Raw genomic sequence first — 17,577 nt, 5'->3', positions numbered from 1 at the left:
CGCGCGGGCAGCTCGAAATCCCTCATTATCGCGCCGCCGCATGCTTAATTGGATTGAAGAATACAAAGAGTGAATTAACTTACATGATGTTTAAATTGCATTGTTCTGCAGCCGGCTTACGGACCGTCCGGCATAATATAACGCCGAGTCCGACGCAATCGTACCTGCGACGGCTAGATTTATAACGCTCCTGTTCCAGTCTTAATAAGTGAGAAGTGCTGCAGTCAGATGGGTTTGCTGCTTCTGTCCGGCTGGAATTGAATAATAACGCTCTGTGAATAATAGGACAGGTTAGCGCATTTCACATGTATTTCGTTCGGCTAGTAAACAGGCAGTAGATTCTGAGGTTTGTGTGTGTATTTAAGGAATTACATTTTCGACACAAGGTAGATTTTTTTCCTTTGGAACGCTCATGGAGCGCATGTGTGTGTTTACACTTAATGAAATACATTTATTGCATATACTGTAAATGTAAAGCACATTTAGTGCCTAGTTTCCAATCCATCTCTGAAGAGCGTTTGCTGATGTTGAGGTGTTTGTGTAGTATATGAATTGTATATGCAGAGCTGTGAATGTGTGAGGTTTAATGCAAACGCCAGCATGTCTGAGCTTTAATTGAATCCATGAGTCTTTAGTTGGAAAACATGCAGCCGTGCTCATTGTATGTGATACACGTGTGAGAGCAAAAAACCCTCAGAAGAATCTTTATATTTACGAACGCATCTCTACGTATTCATGTTACTGTAGAGAATAAAGGCCGAAATGCATCTGTCTAACAAACTGTTGTAGAGATGCAGACTTGTGTTTTATTTTCTTAACCGTCTTCTTCTTTTGTCCTCTGAAGGATGGCAGTGATGTTCCGCGCGATCATACAGTAAACCGCACGTAAAATTAAACAGAGATTTGGAGATGCAGCATCAGCGGACATGTCATCTCTTTTCAAATGAGTTTTGTTTTGAGCGAGAGCAGAACGCTGTTATCTAACTATTGAGTTCTGCCCTAGAAACCTCTTTCACTCTTCATCCGTCCTGTTCTTTCCAAACATGTTTTTCTTCCTCCGTCTCATTCTGTCTCTCTTCATATGCTCGTTTTGACTCATTTCGGTCATTATTAAAAAGGTTTTAGACGAAGAAGCGTGCATCAGACGTGTGATGATACAGCAGTGATTCAGACGGGATCTGCTGGACTCTCTGCATTAAGAAATCAATTTGAGCGCTGTGTTTTTCAGCTCTGGAGAGAGTCCACGAACTGTCAGAGCCGATTACGTGGTCACTGCTTGACTGAGAGCGATGTGAAATTCAGTGCGTCCCATTTTTATTGCATTGTGTTTGCAGATAAAACTGCCATTTGCATAGGCAAACATGCACCTAGAAGAGCGGTGCATTCTGGGATACAGCAGATTCCAGGAACTTGCATTGGCACCTACATTTTCTGCAGATAATCTAAAATTTGTACTTAAAGTGATACTTCACCCAAAAATGAAAATTCTGTCATCATTTCCTCACCTTCGAGTTGTTCCAAATGTGTATAAATGTCTTTGTTCTGGTGAACACAGAGAAAGATATTTGGAAGAATGTTTGTAACCAAACAGATCTCAACACCCATTGACTCCCATAGTAGGAACAAATCCTTTATCATTTTTTGTTCTGTTGAACACAAAAGAAGATATTTTGAAGAATGTAGGACAGCAAACAGTTCTGGGGCACTTTTGACTATTGTTGTATTTTTCCTACTATGGGAGGTGGTAGGTATTCGTTTTTGGGTGAAGTATCCCTTTAAGACATTTAGAAATTGCCTAAATAACTAATACATATATTCAAGACTTTGCTTTTCAAATGTGAAACCGATTTGTGTGTTTAGGATGTGTGTGAACAAGCTAAATCCAGACTGACATAAATCATGTGTTTGATACCATTAAAGCTATGTTTTATCTGCGAAGATGACATTTGTATTTTGATTTCAAAACCGCTATCCTCACACTAACTGTGTCTCAAATCATGTATCATATACTTACGGTATACGCTTCTCTATCTACTGTAAGAATTTTGTTATGTATTTAATATTTAAAAACCGTTTTTCACATGCCCGTCTCCCTTGTAGTATGCAAACCGTGACACTCTCTCTTTCCCTTCAGCTCACGGGCGAGAAGAGGCCTTCCTCTGACATGATGAAGCCCAAACCCAAACCTCAGAAGAAGAAGAAGAAGAAGGATCCGAACGAGCCGCAGAAGCCCGTCTCGGCGTACGCGCTGTTCTTCAGGGATACTCAGGCTGCTATTAAAGGCCAAAACCCCAACGCCACCTTTGGAGACGTCTCCAAGATCGTGGCGTCCATGTGGGACAGTCTGGGAGAAGAACAGAAACAAGTGAGTTTAACCTCCTGCTGTCAGGAACATGCTCAGTGTTTGCTCTTCTATAGCTCAGGAGACTGAAGTTCACCAGTTTGTCTTTGGGTTTCTCCTGGATGTTTTTCATTATGCTTTAAAGGACTAACAGACTGCAAAGAACGGATATATTTCTATTCGACAGATTCCCAGGCCTAGACAGACAGATAGAAAAGACATGTAGACAGATCGACAAACAGACAGACAGAGAGATAAAATAGAAAAAGACAAAAAGAACGGACAGACGGACAACAGATAAACAGACATAAAGAGAAATCGACATATAGACAGACAGATGGATAAACAAAGAGAGACAGACAGACAGAACAAACAAATAGAGACAGACAGATAGATACAGAGGTAGATAGACAGACAGATAGATGAATAAACAGACAGACAGAAAGATAGATATAAAGATAGACAGACAGATGGATAAACAAATAGCCAGAGAGATAGACAGACAGAACAAACAAATAGAGACAGAGGTAGATAGACAGACAGACACATGAATAAACAGACAGACAGACGGATAAAAAGACAGACAGGTGAATAAACAAATAGCCAGAGAGACAGACAGACAGAACAAACAAATAGACAGAGAGATAGATACAGAGGTAGATAGACAGACGGACAGATGAATAAACAGATAGATAGATATAAAGATAGACAGACAGATGGATAAACAAATAGCCAGAGAGATAGACAGACAGAACAAACAAATAGAGACAGAGGTAGATAGACAGACAGACAGATGGATAAACAGACAGACAGACGGATAAACAGACAGACAGACAGATGGATAAGAAGACAGACAGGTGAATAAACAAATAGCCAGAGAGACAGACAGACAGACAGAACAAACAAATAGACAGACAGATAGATACAGAGGTAGATTGACAGACAGACAGATGAATAAACAGATAGATAGATATAAAGATAGACAGACAGGTGGACAGGTGAATAAACAAATAGCCAGAGAGATAGACAGACAGAACAAACAAATAGAGACAGAGGTAGATAGACAGACAGACAGATGGATAAACAGACAGACAGACGGATAAACAGACAGACAGATGGATAAGAAGACAGACAGGTTAATAAACAGAGCCAGAGAGACAGACAGACAGATGAATAAACAGACAGATAGACGGATAAATAGATGAATAAACAAATAGACAGAGAGACAGACAGATAGATACATAAATAGACAAACAATTACAGCAGACAAGCAGAGAGACAGGCAGATATGCACAGAATTTTCGAGTAGTTTTTGTGCTGTTGTCTGAACATTATAAATGATTTTGTATGTTTTTGTGTGAATGAGAATAGGTGTGTGTGCACAAGTGAGTGTGTGTTTGTAATGAGGTTTGTGTAAACCGCAGTGTGTGTGTGTGATGGTGGCTGTATTTTTAGAATATCCTCCATAACACACGGCTGCTATTGCATGTCAAATAAGAGCCACCTGCCTCCATGACAGAGTACAGCTCGCTCACCCCGTCACCACCTGATATTTCTCTCTCTCTCTGCTGTGTCCTTTTATTTGCAGTTAATTTTTGCCTGCTTCACTCTCTCCTCTTCACCATGAATCTTCATTTTGCCGCTGACACCCTTGAATGTGAATTCCTCATTTCCAGACCTCTTTTTATTTATATCTGTTGCCTGGTGATTCGATCATGCTCAGAATACGAGATTAGCCATCACCCAGCGCCCTTCAATTCCCCTCAAGGACATCTGCTCTGCCAAATGTTATTGTTTGTGCGTTTTAACCCTTCGTCCTCTGGAAGATTTCGAGAAACGTCCATCTTTTGTTTGTTTTGGTTCAAAATTATTTCGTTCTTGAGTTTTTTTTTTTTTTTGTAGAATAATAAAGTTCGTCCTTGGGGAGTAGAGTCTGTTTATCTTCATCAGGGAAAGGATTTTTCGAGAGAATATCTCGTATCGGATGGAGAGTTTGAGTGGAATTGATAGTATGTGACTCAGATATGGAGGTTCATAAGGACTCGTCTCTCAGAGGTCTGTTTTAATTGGTTATCATCGTTTCATGACGTCATCGTCTGAACATAACTACACGATCATGATCCTGACTGTTCCAAACAATAGGCACAAAACGATTGTGTAAAAATAGTCTTTATAAAAAATGACTTGGTTCGATTTTGAATAGAAATTTGTAAAATCTTAAATCTGCAATTCATTTGTTTTCCCTCTCTATCGCCATCTCTGTTTGAAACATAAAATGACACTTTACTTTATGTATTTATGCACATTTGTGTGTAAGTATATGGAGGTGCTTTTTTAAATATTTATACTTGAAAGCAATCGTTAAATATTGTACAATTTGATCCTCCCTAAATTCTTTATATTTTTATCTGGGGCAGAAATATAGTTTTGTTTTCAGTGTTATGACAAATTTATTACATTTTTAATCAGCTTTTATTTTTAATTAATTTCTTGTGATTTTTGTCATTTTATAATTTTTATGTTGCTATGTAAATTTACTTTTTTGTTGTTTTAGTTTAGTTTTTAGTTTTGGTCCCTTTGGCTTAATTTTAAACCTTCCGTTTATTCCTGAGGCAACATTTCTAATTTTTGTTTAGTGTAAGGTTTTAAGTAATATTTAGGCCAATATTCCATTTGATTTCAGCAAACAGAAATGTTGGAATATTTAAGTCAACTATAATAATCTTGCTCTGGGGTTTATGAGCACTATTGTTAATCCAAAAATGTAAGGAAGACAGCGAAGCATTACAGTTCAAGTGTCTACCGAGCGCATTGCGGGCCGTGGAGAAAAGCCGTTCTGATAGGGCCATTAGTGAATGATTGATAGACTTCTGCTCCAATAGATGACTGTCGTTTCTGTTAGAGATGGCCCTGAGCCGTCACTCATATCAGTGATGAATACGTGAAATGATGTAGAACCGCGCAGACAGAACGAGCGTAATTTCAGTCGCAGGTAATAACCCGTCGTTCTCTAACATTTATTTACTGGTTATAGAACCGTTAGAATTCAGTCACACACAGTATGTGAAGATGTTCACGGCAACACTTTCTCGTGGTTTCAGCAATATAACGTTACGTTTGCGATGTTTTAATAGTTGTGTGTGTGTGTGTGTATGTGACACCCGTCAAGAACATTAATAGTCAAGTCAAGTAATATTTACCCTAAATCACCCAATAACCCCCAAAATAAAAATAATACAAAATGTTTAAACAGAAATGTTTTAATACGGTTTCATTGGGCGCTGGCCTGAAGTTAACTTACAGTCTTTGTTTGGTTATAATATAACAATTTATTTCATATTTAATTTATATTAATATTAATTCACTTTATTGTATATTAATTGTATTAAATTAAATTACAACTACTCAACAGTTATAGATTCTTTGCGGAGGTCTACCGGAAGTTTGGGCCACGTAACATTGTTTATGTTGTTGTCGGTGAAACCGTCTATATTGACTCAATACGACCCGAGCGTTTAACCTGTGTCCGTTCCGACACTTACTAGAGAAACCACGAAGTCTTTGGAACCCACATTTTCCTCTCGGTTCCCCACGTCAGCAGGTTTCACACGTTAGTGTTTGCAGTAATTAACAGGTTATCAAACAAGAACATTTCATTAAGGTACAATTACAGTCAATTCAGCGGGGGGGCGACCGGCTTGTCGTGATTAAGATTAGCAACACATGCTCTTTGGCACCAACACGCCTGTTACGTCTAATTCATAGCGCTCGCCTCTCTCTCTCTCTGACGGCTTCAATTGCTAATGAATCCGCTCACTTTGGAATAATTAGAAATCCTTAGGCATGGTAATTTATTTAAAAGCCGCTGTCTTTAGGGCCACTCATTAGTGAGGTTAAATTAATTTGAAACTAAAGCTGCCGGGCTCTCGCTGGGAGTTCATTACCACGAAAAGTCACGGCACCTCGTTCAATAGTTAACCTCCATCACAATGCAAACTCACATTAGCTGACAGCGTTGGCGTTTATTGTTGCCGGTGGAGTCGATTGGGAATGTTTGGTGTCTGGGATGGGTGTAGTTTGGGTTTGTATGGATGTGTATTTAAGGACACCATTGAAAATTCTGTGATTGCTTATTCTCCCTCGTGTGGTTGTAAATCTGTATGTGACTCTTTCTTAAGTGGAACACAAAAGAAGATCTTTTGGGAAACGTCTTTTGTTTTCATATAATGGAAGTCAATGTTGTTTGGTTATCATCGTTCTTTAAATGATCTTCTGAAGGTCATGCAGGTTTGAAATAACATGAGAATGAATAAATGATGTACGAATTGAAATTGTTGGTGAATGTTGCTCTTTAATAGCTCTGGAGAGTTTAGGAGCAATATTTGGTTTTGTGTTTAAAACCATCTTCTTAGAAATTAAAATACAGTAGACACTGTTGAAAATTGAGCAATACGATAATGTAGATAGCTTATTTGGTCTTGGTAGCGATGTTTGGTCAACGAGAAATGTTTGAGCAAAAATTGAGATCTCTCTCAGATTTGCATATATACCGCAGTTTGAAACGATTGCATTTTTCACCTAATTTCACCGCCGCCTACGAGACAGAATCGAGATATTAAAAACATCTCATTTGTAATTTAGATTTTCTTCAGTATCAGAACCAGATTTCATTTTTTCCTCCAGTTTCTTCATTCGCACTTGAACGCCGTTGCCTCGGTGTGCCTGGAAGCAGCGTGTCGCATTTCTCCACCAATTTAAAGCATGTTTCCCGTCATCAGCTGAAATCATTCCGATGCCCGACCCAGTTTCAGAGGGAATCGGCTGCACTTGTTGCCAGAAACTGAAATTCTGGGACGGTGAAATGATTGACAAGCAATTACATTAGCCTATGCCACAGCTGAGCGTTTCATTCACTTTGTTTCCATAGGCTGCATTCCTCACTAAATCCTGTCTTCCTTTCAATTCCGTCCTCCGTCCTTTCCATCCTCCTTTTTCTGTTCCCTTCTGTGTCGTGGCTTTGATGTGGGATATGCTGCCATAAATGTATGAGTCTCGCTCTGTGTATGTAGTTCATTGGGTTACTTCTATAAGAAACAGAAATGTCAGATGAGATCTCTGTAACATTTCCATTTATTCTCCTGGACATCATTGAGATGCAATAGAGAGCAATTGGAAAAAAGTCTCATCTGCGTCTCAGATATTTCTCCAGTCATCAGAGTTTGAGAAGAGATGTCAACAATGTGTCAAACTGAGCTCAGATTTGTCAAGTCTGCAATCAAAAGTCGATATTATTCAAGATCTCAATATCAACTCAAACATTTCTCATCACATTTGCTCAAATCCGGATTATTTGACCTTTACGATCTACATTCATTTACACCTCCAAACTCTTCATGGGTTTCAACAATTACGCAGTTTCAGAAGAAACATCTGAGACTAAGTTGACTTAAATGAAACACAACAGAGAACTCCATCAAACTATAAAAGTGTTTGGGAATGTATATGTTGTGTTTCTGACTTTAAATATGTTGCTTGAGGTTTTAAGTTGACTCGAGACAGGTACACAGATAAGGTTAAGTGTTTGCAGCAGAGTGTTTGTGTCTTTAATCGCTGTTGTGTTTTTCCCCTCGCAGGCATATAAGAGGAAAACAGAAGCGGCCAAGAAGGAGTACCTGAAGGCCCTGGCAGCGTACCGAGCCAGCCTGGTTTCCAAGGTAACTGGACGGGTTCACGTCTGTGATATCTTTGGGTCAGCAGTAATGTTGGGGGGGTAAACATGAGACTACGATCTCAGAACGGTCTCATGGGAAGAACTATCAACACAAAGTGTGTGCGTTCACTCAAAAATGTAAAGCAAATATTTACTCATTCATATAAACCTTCAAGCACCAAAAATGTAAAGCATTAGTTTGCGTTCCAAAGATATGACGGAGATTAATCTTTTTTTTTTTTGGGTCAAAATTTTCTTTACTCAAACCGAAAGCACTTGAACTATTCATCGTATATTTGCCATACTATTGTATACGTGTCTTAAACTAAAACATCATTAGGTCAAAACCTTGTTGTTACGGTGATATTTATCTCTGTCATATTTCAGCGGCCGCTCTGTTGTTGATCTAATCTGTAAGATTGCAGAGCCTGCCTGCTTTTTATGCAATTACGCATGTGCGATCCGTAAATCGATAGCGAATTTCTGAAAGGCGTTTGACAGATTTAAATCAGCACAATCTGTCGTTTCATTGCATACGTTCATCTGCATAATAAAACGCACCGATTTCAAACCGCTAATTTTACATTCATTGTTTCGCTTTTCAAAAACACAAATTGCATTTTCATGCTAAATACTCTCTCTCCTTCTCCATACCTCTCCATCTCGGCTCCTTGGACCAAAACAAGAGCGTTGATTAAGCCGTGAATACCGTATTCATCAACCTCAGAGTCTTTTATTAAACGCCTTTCTCGTCATTCATTGCGTATAATTAAATATTTCGTCGAAATCGGGTTTTGGCAGATGCTGTGATTGATGTGTGCGTATTGAAAAGGAAGAAAATGTGATGGAGAAAAGTGTTCCTCTACAGCTTGAAACACACACTTATGAAAGCAGAGCGACTCTTTTGAACCGTAAATGAGTTTTATTTTATGTATTTATTTTTGCTCTTGGAGGGGTGAGACTGAAGTTTGTGTGTTTAATCTTGTTTTCAGCGTGCACCTGCTGACGGTTTGTAGCATGATTGTTTTATCATTATGTGAAAGAAGTTTAATCGCTTTTGAATAATGAAAAATTAACTTGACTACCGAACAACATGCATAGAAATGCACTGGAGACCACTTAGGACATCATAGCAACATTATAGCAACCTTTTTTACAACCACTGAGAACGCCTTGGCAACAGCATGGTTATGTGTTTAAAACTTATGAGAACGTCTTAGCAACAGCATAGCAACATACTGTATTTAAAATGACTGAGACTGCCTTAGCAACAGCATAGCAATGTGTTCAAAACCACTTAGGACGTCATGGAAACATCATAGTGACATGTTTTAAACTACTGAGAACACCTTAGCAACAGCATAGCAACGTGTTTTAAACTGCTGAGAATGTCTTAGCAACAGCAAAGCAACGTGTTTTAAACTGCTGAGAATGTCTTAGCAACAACATAGCAACGTGTTTAAAATTAATATGAATTTCTAAGCAACAACATAGCAACGTGTTTAAAATTAATATGAATTTCTAAGCAACAACATAGCAACGTGTTTAAAATTAATATGAATTTCTAAGCAACAACATAGCAACGTGTTTAAAATTAATATGAATTTCTAAGCAACAGCATAGCAACGTGTTTTAAACTGCTGAGAATGTCTTAGCAACAACATAGCAACGTGTTTTAAACTGCTGAGAATGTCTTAGCAACAACATAGCAACGTGTTTAAAATGAATATGAATGCCTAAGCAACAGCATAGCAATGTGTTTCCACATAGTACGTCATAGGAACAGCATAGCAACGAGTTTGAAACCACTGAGAACGCCTTAGCAACAACATAGCAACATGTTTTACACTACTAAGAACACCTTAGCAACAGCATAGCAACGAGTTTGAAACCACTGAGAACACCTTAGCAACAGCATAGCAACAATCTGTATAAAAAAACAGTGAGAACGCCTTAGCAACAGCGAGTTTAAAATGAATGTAAATACAGCATAGCATAGCAACACACTCGCTGCGTCTGAAATGGCATACTGTGACAGTACGTATGAATTTGAATAAGTAGCTACCTATCGGCCGTTAAAACAGTACGTTCTGTATAGTGGGAGTGGTATGAATACATTTGGGACATACTGCGTCCGCCATGTTTTATGGTCATGTGAGCCGTATTCTCTTTGACCTATGATGTACTAACAACAACCTACACGTGAGCCTTGATAAAAACATCATTTAGTCAGGAGAAATTAATTTATTGGCACTTATACTAAAAACGGACGTCCACCTTAAAGTTTTTTTTATTTGATTTACTTTTGAAATGTGACCGTTGCTCAGCTCCCGTGGCATCATGGGATAGATAAGTGTCCATACAACAAAATAGCAACGTGTTTGAAAGCTTTGAGAATGCCTTAGTGACAGCATAGCAACCACCCATGAGACCCTAGCAACAGGCAGTGGCAGTGCATTTTTCAAGAGAGAGAGAATGCTGAGAGTTTCTTCAGACAATGTAAAAGTGTTTTTGTCGTGTTGTTTAGAGGTTTTCTGATGTATGAGGTGTGTCATGACGTGTGTTTTAAAGTAAATGATGTTCATGTTCTGGACATCCTCCATGTGCACTTGTTTAATGTAAAAGAGAAATGTTTGAAAAGCAGATGTTCTTTCATAAACACACAGCGACTCGCTCGTTCTCCGCTCATCTTCATCCTCGTGTTCAATGCTGATGGATGTATATGAGACACGAGTTTGACGCTGATGAACTCGACCGGCTTTCCGTCACGCGTGACATTTGACAAACATATTGCCATTTACAACGTGTGCGTCCCTACGCAGCCGTAATGAAACAATACGTTGCTATAAGCGCTCTCTCTTGATTTGACAAATCACAGAAAGATGTGTTTGTGCCATCACTAAGATTCAAATGTTCCATCTCACAGTTGTTTTTTTCTCAAATATCACCGTTTCTCAAACGTTTATCTTTATAGAAGAAAAGAAAACGGACACAAATCAGTCAGTTGTTGCCGAGATGTCCTTTTGCTCAGAGATTGCTCTTTCATAGGAGTTCTTAATTGTGTTTCATTTGAGTCTCAGATGTTTCTCCTCAAATGTTGTAGGATAAAACGAAATGGAGAGAATAGAAAGTGTGATTGTTAAAACACACGAAGAGTAAAACGAATGTAGATTGCTAGTGAGTAAATGTGACGAGAAATATTTGAGTTGATATTGAGATCTTCAATAACGTTTGACTTTTGATTGACAGACTTGACAAATCTGAGCTCGGTTTGACACAACGTTGACATCTCTAATGACCGAGACATTTGTGAGATTTCTGACTCTTTCTCTCAAGAGAAATATCTGAGAGACGCACACGAGACTTTAGCAGAAGTCTCTGTTAAATCTCATTGGTGTTCAGGAACTATTACTCTTGTCAAATATTCTCTCTCTCTTTGATCTTTTAGAGCTACAATGATCCAGTGGAGAGTAAAAGCGGTCAGTCCAGTCAGCCCTCGTCTCACATGATGCCCCCCAACGCCTCCCTGTACAGCGTCCCGCCGCAGCCCTCCTCCCCGTACCTGGGCCCCAGCCCCTTCCCCCTCTCGGACCTCCAGAGTTACGCCGCAGGGGCTCCCAGACACGGCCTGCCCCGGTCGGCCATGCTGCCCGCGCTCAGTGCCTCCCCCCCAGCGTCCTTTCAGATCAGCCCCCCTCTCCACCAGCAGCTCTCCCTGCACCAGGGCTCCCTCCTCAACCAGCCAATCCGCATGCAACAGGTCCAGTCGCAGCCAATCATCTCTCACCAGATGGGTCTCCAGGCTCCGCTCCACTCCCCACCCCCAGGACAGCAGGTTAGTGTGCATGATGGTCAACGCCACATGTGCTGGATTCATGGTGCACTACACTGACTGTTTCTAGAGTACGTGTGAATGTTTCGCATGCGTTGAACCGCTGAACGTGCAAACCGTCGTCGGTTCTGTCTGACACTTCCGTCAAAATGTTTTATTCTCTGAACAAAAAAAAATATTGTTTACGTTGTGTACATTTTGGGACTTTTTTAGAAAATGAAAAGCATACTTTCACACCCTCCTACACTCCTACACCCCATCAAGAGCCCTGCGTTCAGCAAACCAGTGCCGTCTTGTATTGCCTTCTCAAAAGGGCAGTAAATCGCTTTCCCGCTCATTCTCCTTCACAACTCCTCGATATCTCAAAAGAATGCAGAAAGGACCTTATAATCGCAAGGTGGCGAAATGTGCATAATGCAGTGACAATTAAAAGCAATGTAAGCAAGTCTAAAAGCTGCAATTAATCCCGTTTGTTATTGAGTATAGGAAAATTAGTATTATTAAAACTGTTACCCAAGTTCACAATAGTGTAATAATAATGATTTATACGAAACATTTCAATTAATGTCAATTTGACGTCAACGTGTGAAGAAAAACGTGTAACGTACGTAAAGTAACCTGCAATTTTGTTTCAAACAGAGATGGCGATAGAGAGTCAAAAGTGACGCATTGCATCTTAAAAAATGTAACTCTTTTATATCGTAGTTTTAATTAAAAATGAGAATTCAAATCCTAAATATATAATCATATTCCTGAAATAAAAACTTGACGCCACTAACTGAAATAAACAAATATTTATTACTGCACACTTCAGATGTTTCAGATTTAGAAATCGTAGAGAGTATGCGTTGCGTACACTGCAGTATGCATTGAGAAGTACACTAGTATTGCATTCAAAAAATGACTCTAGAAACATTTCTCCTTGCATACTGTATGGAGTATACTGTAAAGTGAACAGTGTGCAGTAAAGCAGTGTGCGATATCTCACCGCCGTCATCTTTACCGAGAACAACGTAGTTATTTTTACCGTCCAGACAAACGCAGTATGTCATCTGTTCTTCTTTAGTTTTTAGGATGATTCAATATTAATAGCAGTGTTCACAATCTTACAGTAGTTGTGAGTGTTTAAGTGTTAATTAAACTAAAGAACGGTAAATGAAGGACGGGTCATGGCACGCGAGCTGTTTGTGGCCGCGGTGTGCGGCAAAATGAGCCGAAGTGAGAAATGGGGTGGAGGATGTGTTGTTTTAAAGGTGTCATCTCTACCATGAGACATGTTGTGTGTGAAAGCGAGTGAAAGAGGTTTTGATTTTCCAAACCACCGTTAGTGTTTAGCACCTTTCTGCAGGGTTGCAATATAGCGAAACAACTGTGGCGAGAAATCCAACAAAGAGCAAATTATGCTTACTTGTAAACAAGACAGTCGACACGTTGTACGGTGTCATTTTCTGCACTTGAGTTTGTGTTTAATGTTTGTGTATTTTCTCTCTTTCAGGGATTTTCTCACTTACAGTCCGAGTATCAGAAAAGTGTGGGGGGGTCTCAGTCTCCAGGGGCTCCGAACCCGGGGGGTCAGAACCCAGAGTGGGACGGCGAGTATTGCAACCGGGAATGCGGTGGAAACCACTGCAGGTAAAACTGTGCGTGTGTGTTGTGATGTTAACGTGTTGGGTTTGTCTCGTGAGACGTGTCACAGTAACGGGACCTCATGAGCATGTGTGGTTTCAATATTTTTATTCAAGACAAAAAACATACAATAAAAACACAGACGGAACAGTTCAGCTAAAAATGAAAAATGATTTCACTTGCTTTTATGGTCTAAACCTGTATAACTTTCTTCTTTCTGTGGTGCACATGAGGAGATGCAGTATACGAAATAATGTTCACGCTGCACTTTTAAAAACAAAGGCGAGTAGTTTTAGAAGATGCCAAGATCGAAGATAAAACAAAAACACCTTTAAAGTATTGAAACTAGGGGTGTCACAACATACCGCTATTGACAATAAGTGTGGTATTAAATCATGTTAAAGATAATATTGTAAGACGTTTAGCATTTAACAGTTTCTTGTCACAAACTATCTCTCTTCCTTACTACACTCATATTTTTTGTGTGATTTATTGGCTAAGAAAAAGAAGAAAACAAAATTTATTCAAAAAACTATTCAATAGATGTTGCGATAATATTGTTATATTGAATCTCATGGCGTAATAGCCCTAATCGAAGCAGTATTTCACACAACGTGTTTCAAGATATATACACAAGTTCTAGTAAACTCTTTAGACTTTGCAAACAGTACCTTTTAAATAATGCATGTATTTAAAACTAAGACTAAAATATATCATTAAATCTAAAAAAAACCATTTCAACCAGATTTAGTTCACGTGTGTCATGTGACTGTTCGCAAAGCACCAATTATTATTATTTTTTGTTGTTTTTGGTCAGAAAGGGACCTACAAGCCAGAAACTCTGCATACTGAAGAGTTATCGTTTTTTTATTATAGTTTTATTCATATTTTAAATTAGCTTTAAATTGATATGTTTGGTTTTCATGTTAACTTTAGTTTAATTTTAAGCAATTTCATTATGCGCTTTCGTCATTTTATTGTTGATTTGTTTATTTTTTATATTGCTACATACATTAGATTTTTTGTATTAGTTTAGTTTAGTTGACATTTTGTTTAGTTCAAGTTTTTTCTCCAAACAATAGTTTTTTTTCAATAAACAGAAAGCCTTAAATACTTTTACTTTAAGTGAAGTATACTAACCTTAGTGCAATGTCAACACCAAATTTTAAATTAGCGAACACATTAAATTCACGTAAATCTTAAGCGCTCGCGGAGGAGAGCTATAGATTCCATCCACACGGAGACGTGATGAGCTGTATGCGTAAAGATTTTCTATCGTATCGGTGTTTCATCCACACGGATCCGCCGTTTTGGGAGCCTGAAACCGTGTTTACATCTGAAAAGGTTTTCGTGTGTTTGAAACCAGGTGTACAGCCAATCCGTATATATTTTGATACGATGATGTGCGTAAACTTTATGCGCATGCTCCACGTCTTCTTCACCATTTTTATTGTATCTCTGTGGCAGAATCACAGCGCCACATACTGATTTGGCGTGTATACTACATCGTTTTGAGTCGGTTTAGTGGTTTCGTGTGTACACAGATATTTCTTGAGACGACGCCGTGAAAAGGAAAAAAAGAACCGATAGGGAAAGCTCTGGCGTCGTGTGGATGTAACCGTAGTTTGAATGAGTAAAGGATGACGTTTTAGGTGAACTGTTCCTTTAAGACAAAACAAAGCAAACCATTTCTTGAGGATTGTGTGTTTGTGTTTGTCTTTGTCTTTGCAGTGGCAGTATGATAGGCAGGGACAAGCCACTCTACCTCACTTGAAGAAAAACAAGGAGACCAGATGAACCAACACCAGGGAGTCCCACCCCCCCACCAACCCACCTCTCCACCACTCCTCCCAGACACCATCAGTTTAACCTCAGTGTCATTTTTCATTCGTTTTTAGAGGGATGTGTGTGTGTGTGTGTGTGTGTGCGCGTTCTGAAGACTACTAGCGATTCTTTCATTTTTGCCAAGCACTTAAAAATGTACAGGCCTCTGTCAGAGACTCATCCTGTCTCTGAATACAGCTAAAAGAAAAACACACACAAAAAAACGTGTATATAAGAAAAACTAATGGAAAAAATATCAAACTACCATTAAACCGGCCCTCAGGGCACATGAGCTTTAATGAAAACATGAGGACAAACTCTCCTCAGTCTCAGTTACGTCTCCTTCTCGTCTCATTCTTTTTCCGTTGCTCTTTTATTTATTTCCCGCTTGCGACATTGCGCTTTTTTGTCTAAGTAACGCTCTTCCGAGGGCGATGTGTTAATGCTCACCTGATGCTCTGTGAATTTTAGTAGGATGGGCGTAAAATAGAGGAGAAATAAGTCAACTTCTTTTGTAATTTAAAGGCCGGTGTTGGTCTTTACTGCTCTGTCACAGTGTGATTGTAAATATCACTTTTTTGGGGGTCAGATTTGGAAGATGAAGTCCAGATATTTTTTCTTCTTTAATATGACTTAAAACTCATTGATTTGTATTTGAAATGGTATTTTGTGAATGCGTGCGAGTGTGAATGTGTTTGCGTGTTGTGTAGCTGAGCGGCCTGTGGTATCAGAAGAGCGTTTCCGCACGTACACAATCTTGCATTAAAATCTGTGCGCGCTGGTGCGAGAGAATAAAGAAAGCCATGACAAACCACATGACCCGGCTCTCCGTTTAGGATCAACAGACGTTTTCCCGAGAATGTTCGCGACCAAAATTTAGATTGAATTAGATCAGTTTTGAATACGTTTTAAAAAATATATATTTTACTCTCAGGTTTTAATGGCGACAGATATAAGCGTAATCCCTCGGAAGGCACCGCCACATTAAGGCCTAAAACACACTAGCGGCATGCTAGGGCTAATCGTGTCGTGCTTTTTTCAGTCCTCAAGGGGGCGATGTCTGCATCAATGGATAGTATTTTAGTAGCTAGCGGATCAACTAACTTTAGCTACCTTGCACATCAACATTCTCTTCAAACTGATCTGACGCGACGTCGAGCACACACGATATCTCAGTATTTCTGTTGAACTCCGGGTCATTTCTTTTGTCTTGACTGACGTTAAAGCCACCGACATGTAAATGGGAACGATGGCGTTCTCTATGTGAGATTTTACAGCACACAGTAAAGCAACAACAGTGGGTCTATAGTTTTCTAGTAGCTTTTGCTAGATGTTCTATTGTGTTGATTTCATCTTTTGAGTTTTGTGGGGAAAACCGAAATACATTCGATCATGTAGTCAAACGTTTTATTTGAATCTTTTTTCTACTGTAGCATACGATTTTTAGTTGAATAAACAAGGAAACTTTCGAAGACATTTCAGTTGTGCACAAACCTGCCAGTTGTAGTTATTTTATTTGTAAAGTCAGCAATGATAATTATTTTAAAAAATGTTATCAGCGAGTTGCCCATCGGTTAATATTTAATAATGTTTAACAGGTTTCTATTTATGAACAAAACGAGATCGGGTTTGCTTAGAACTACAATATTTGAATTCTATTGTTTTTTTTTCTTTTTGTTGTTGATGATGAAGATGACGAAGACAATTGCTATTTTTATTTACCTTTTGAATGCTGGTTTTTCTTTCATTGCCAGCCAGGTCATTTTTGTGTCACTATGCCTTTTTGTTTCTTTTTGTCCGTAATAAAAATGTTAAATGAGAGAGTCGTGGTCATGTTTTTTATTGATGTCAATTTGAAGAATTTAGTCCTGGATGTGTTTTGTTCAGTGACACACAGCATGACCTCACATCACATGGTTTTTCTTGTTCTTTCTTGTCCACATTTATAACATTTCCCATATGATTCCTTTTTCACAAGCAGTTCACAAGGAAAGCTATACAGTAAAAGTGCCTCGCTTCGCTCCATTTGGATGTTTAATTCATATCGTGGCAGGCATTTCTGCCAGCGCTGAATTGGCAAATAGATCATTATTGAACAATTGGAAAACTGAAGCTGCCAGAACGTGCAATGACACACATTATGGGCAACCTGGGTTATACATTCTTAATGAAACACACCACGATGGATAGAAAGGTGGTGTAGTGCGTGTGCGAGTGTAAATGTGTGTTTTACAATAAAGCAAC

The 17,577-nt window shown here is 39.0% G+C and overlaps 1 protein-coding gene across 9 annotated transcripts in view; it reads left to right on the top strand.

Moving 5' to 3' along the window:
* tox2 (TOX high mobility group box family member 2) overlaps nucleotides 1–17,148 on the top strand; it is a 99,635-nt gene extending 82,487 nt beyond the window's left edge. For all 9 annotated transcript variants that reach the window (XM_057338462.1, XM_057338460.1, XM_057338461.1 and 6 more), the window contains 5 exons: nucleotides 2,135–2,365; nucleotides 7,975–8,055; nucleotides 11,500–11,886; nucleotides 13,379–13,515; nucleotides 15,241–17,148. In XM_057338462.1, the coding sequence (XP_057194445.1) occupies nucleotides 2,135–2,365; nucleotides 7,975–8,055; nucleotides 11,500–11,886; nucleotides 13,379–13,515; nucleotides 15,241–15,283 (879 nt within the window). In that variant the 3' untranslated portion in view covers nucleotides 15,284–17,148. The remainder of the gene's footprint in view (nucleotides 1–2,134; nucleotides 2,366–7,974; nucleotides 8,056–11,499; nucleotides 11,887–13,378; nucleotides 13,516–15,240) is intronic.
* Nucleotides 17,149–17,577: the final 429 nt, after the last annotated feature.

Source organism: Triplophysa rosa, linkage group LG7 (assembly GCF_024868665.1).
Source record: "Triplophysa rosa linkage group LG7, Trosa_1v2, whole genome shotgun sequence".
Classification (NCBI taxonomy): domain Eukaryota; kingdom Metazoa; phylum Chordata; class Actinopteri; order Cypriniformes; family Nemacheilidae; genus Triplophysa; species Triplophysa rosa.
The sequence above is the reverse complement of the archived record's forward strand: the minus strand, read 5'-3'. Positions and strand labels throughout refer to the sequence as shown.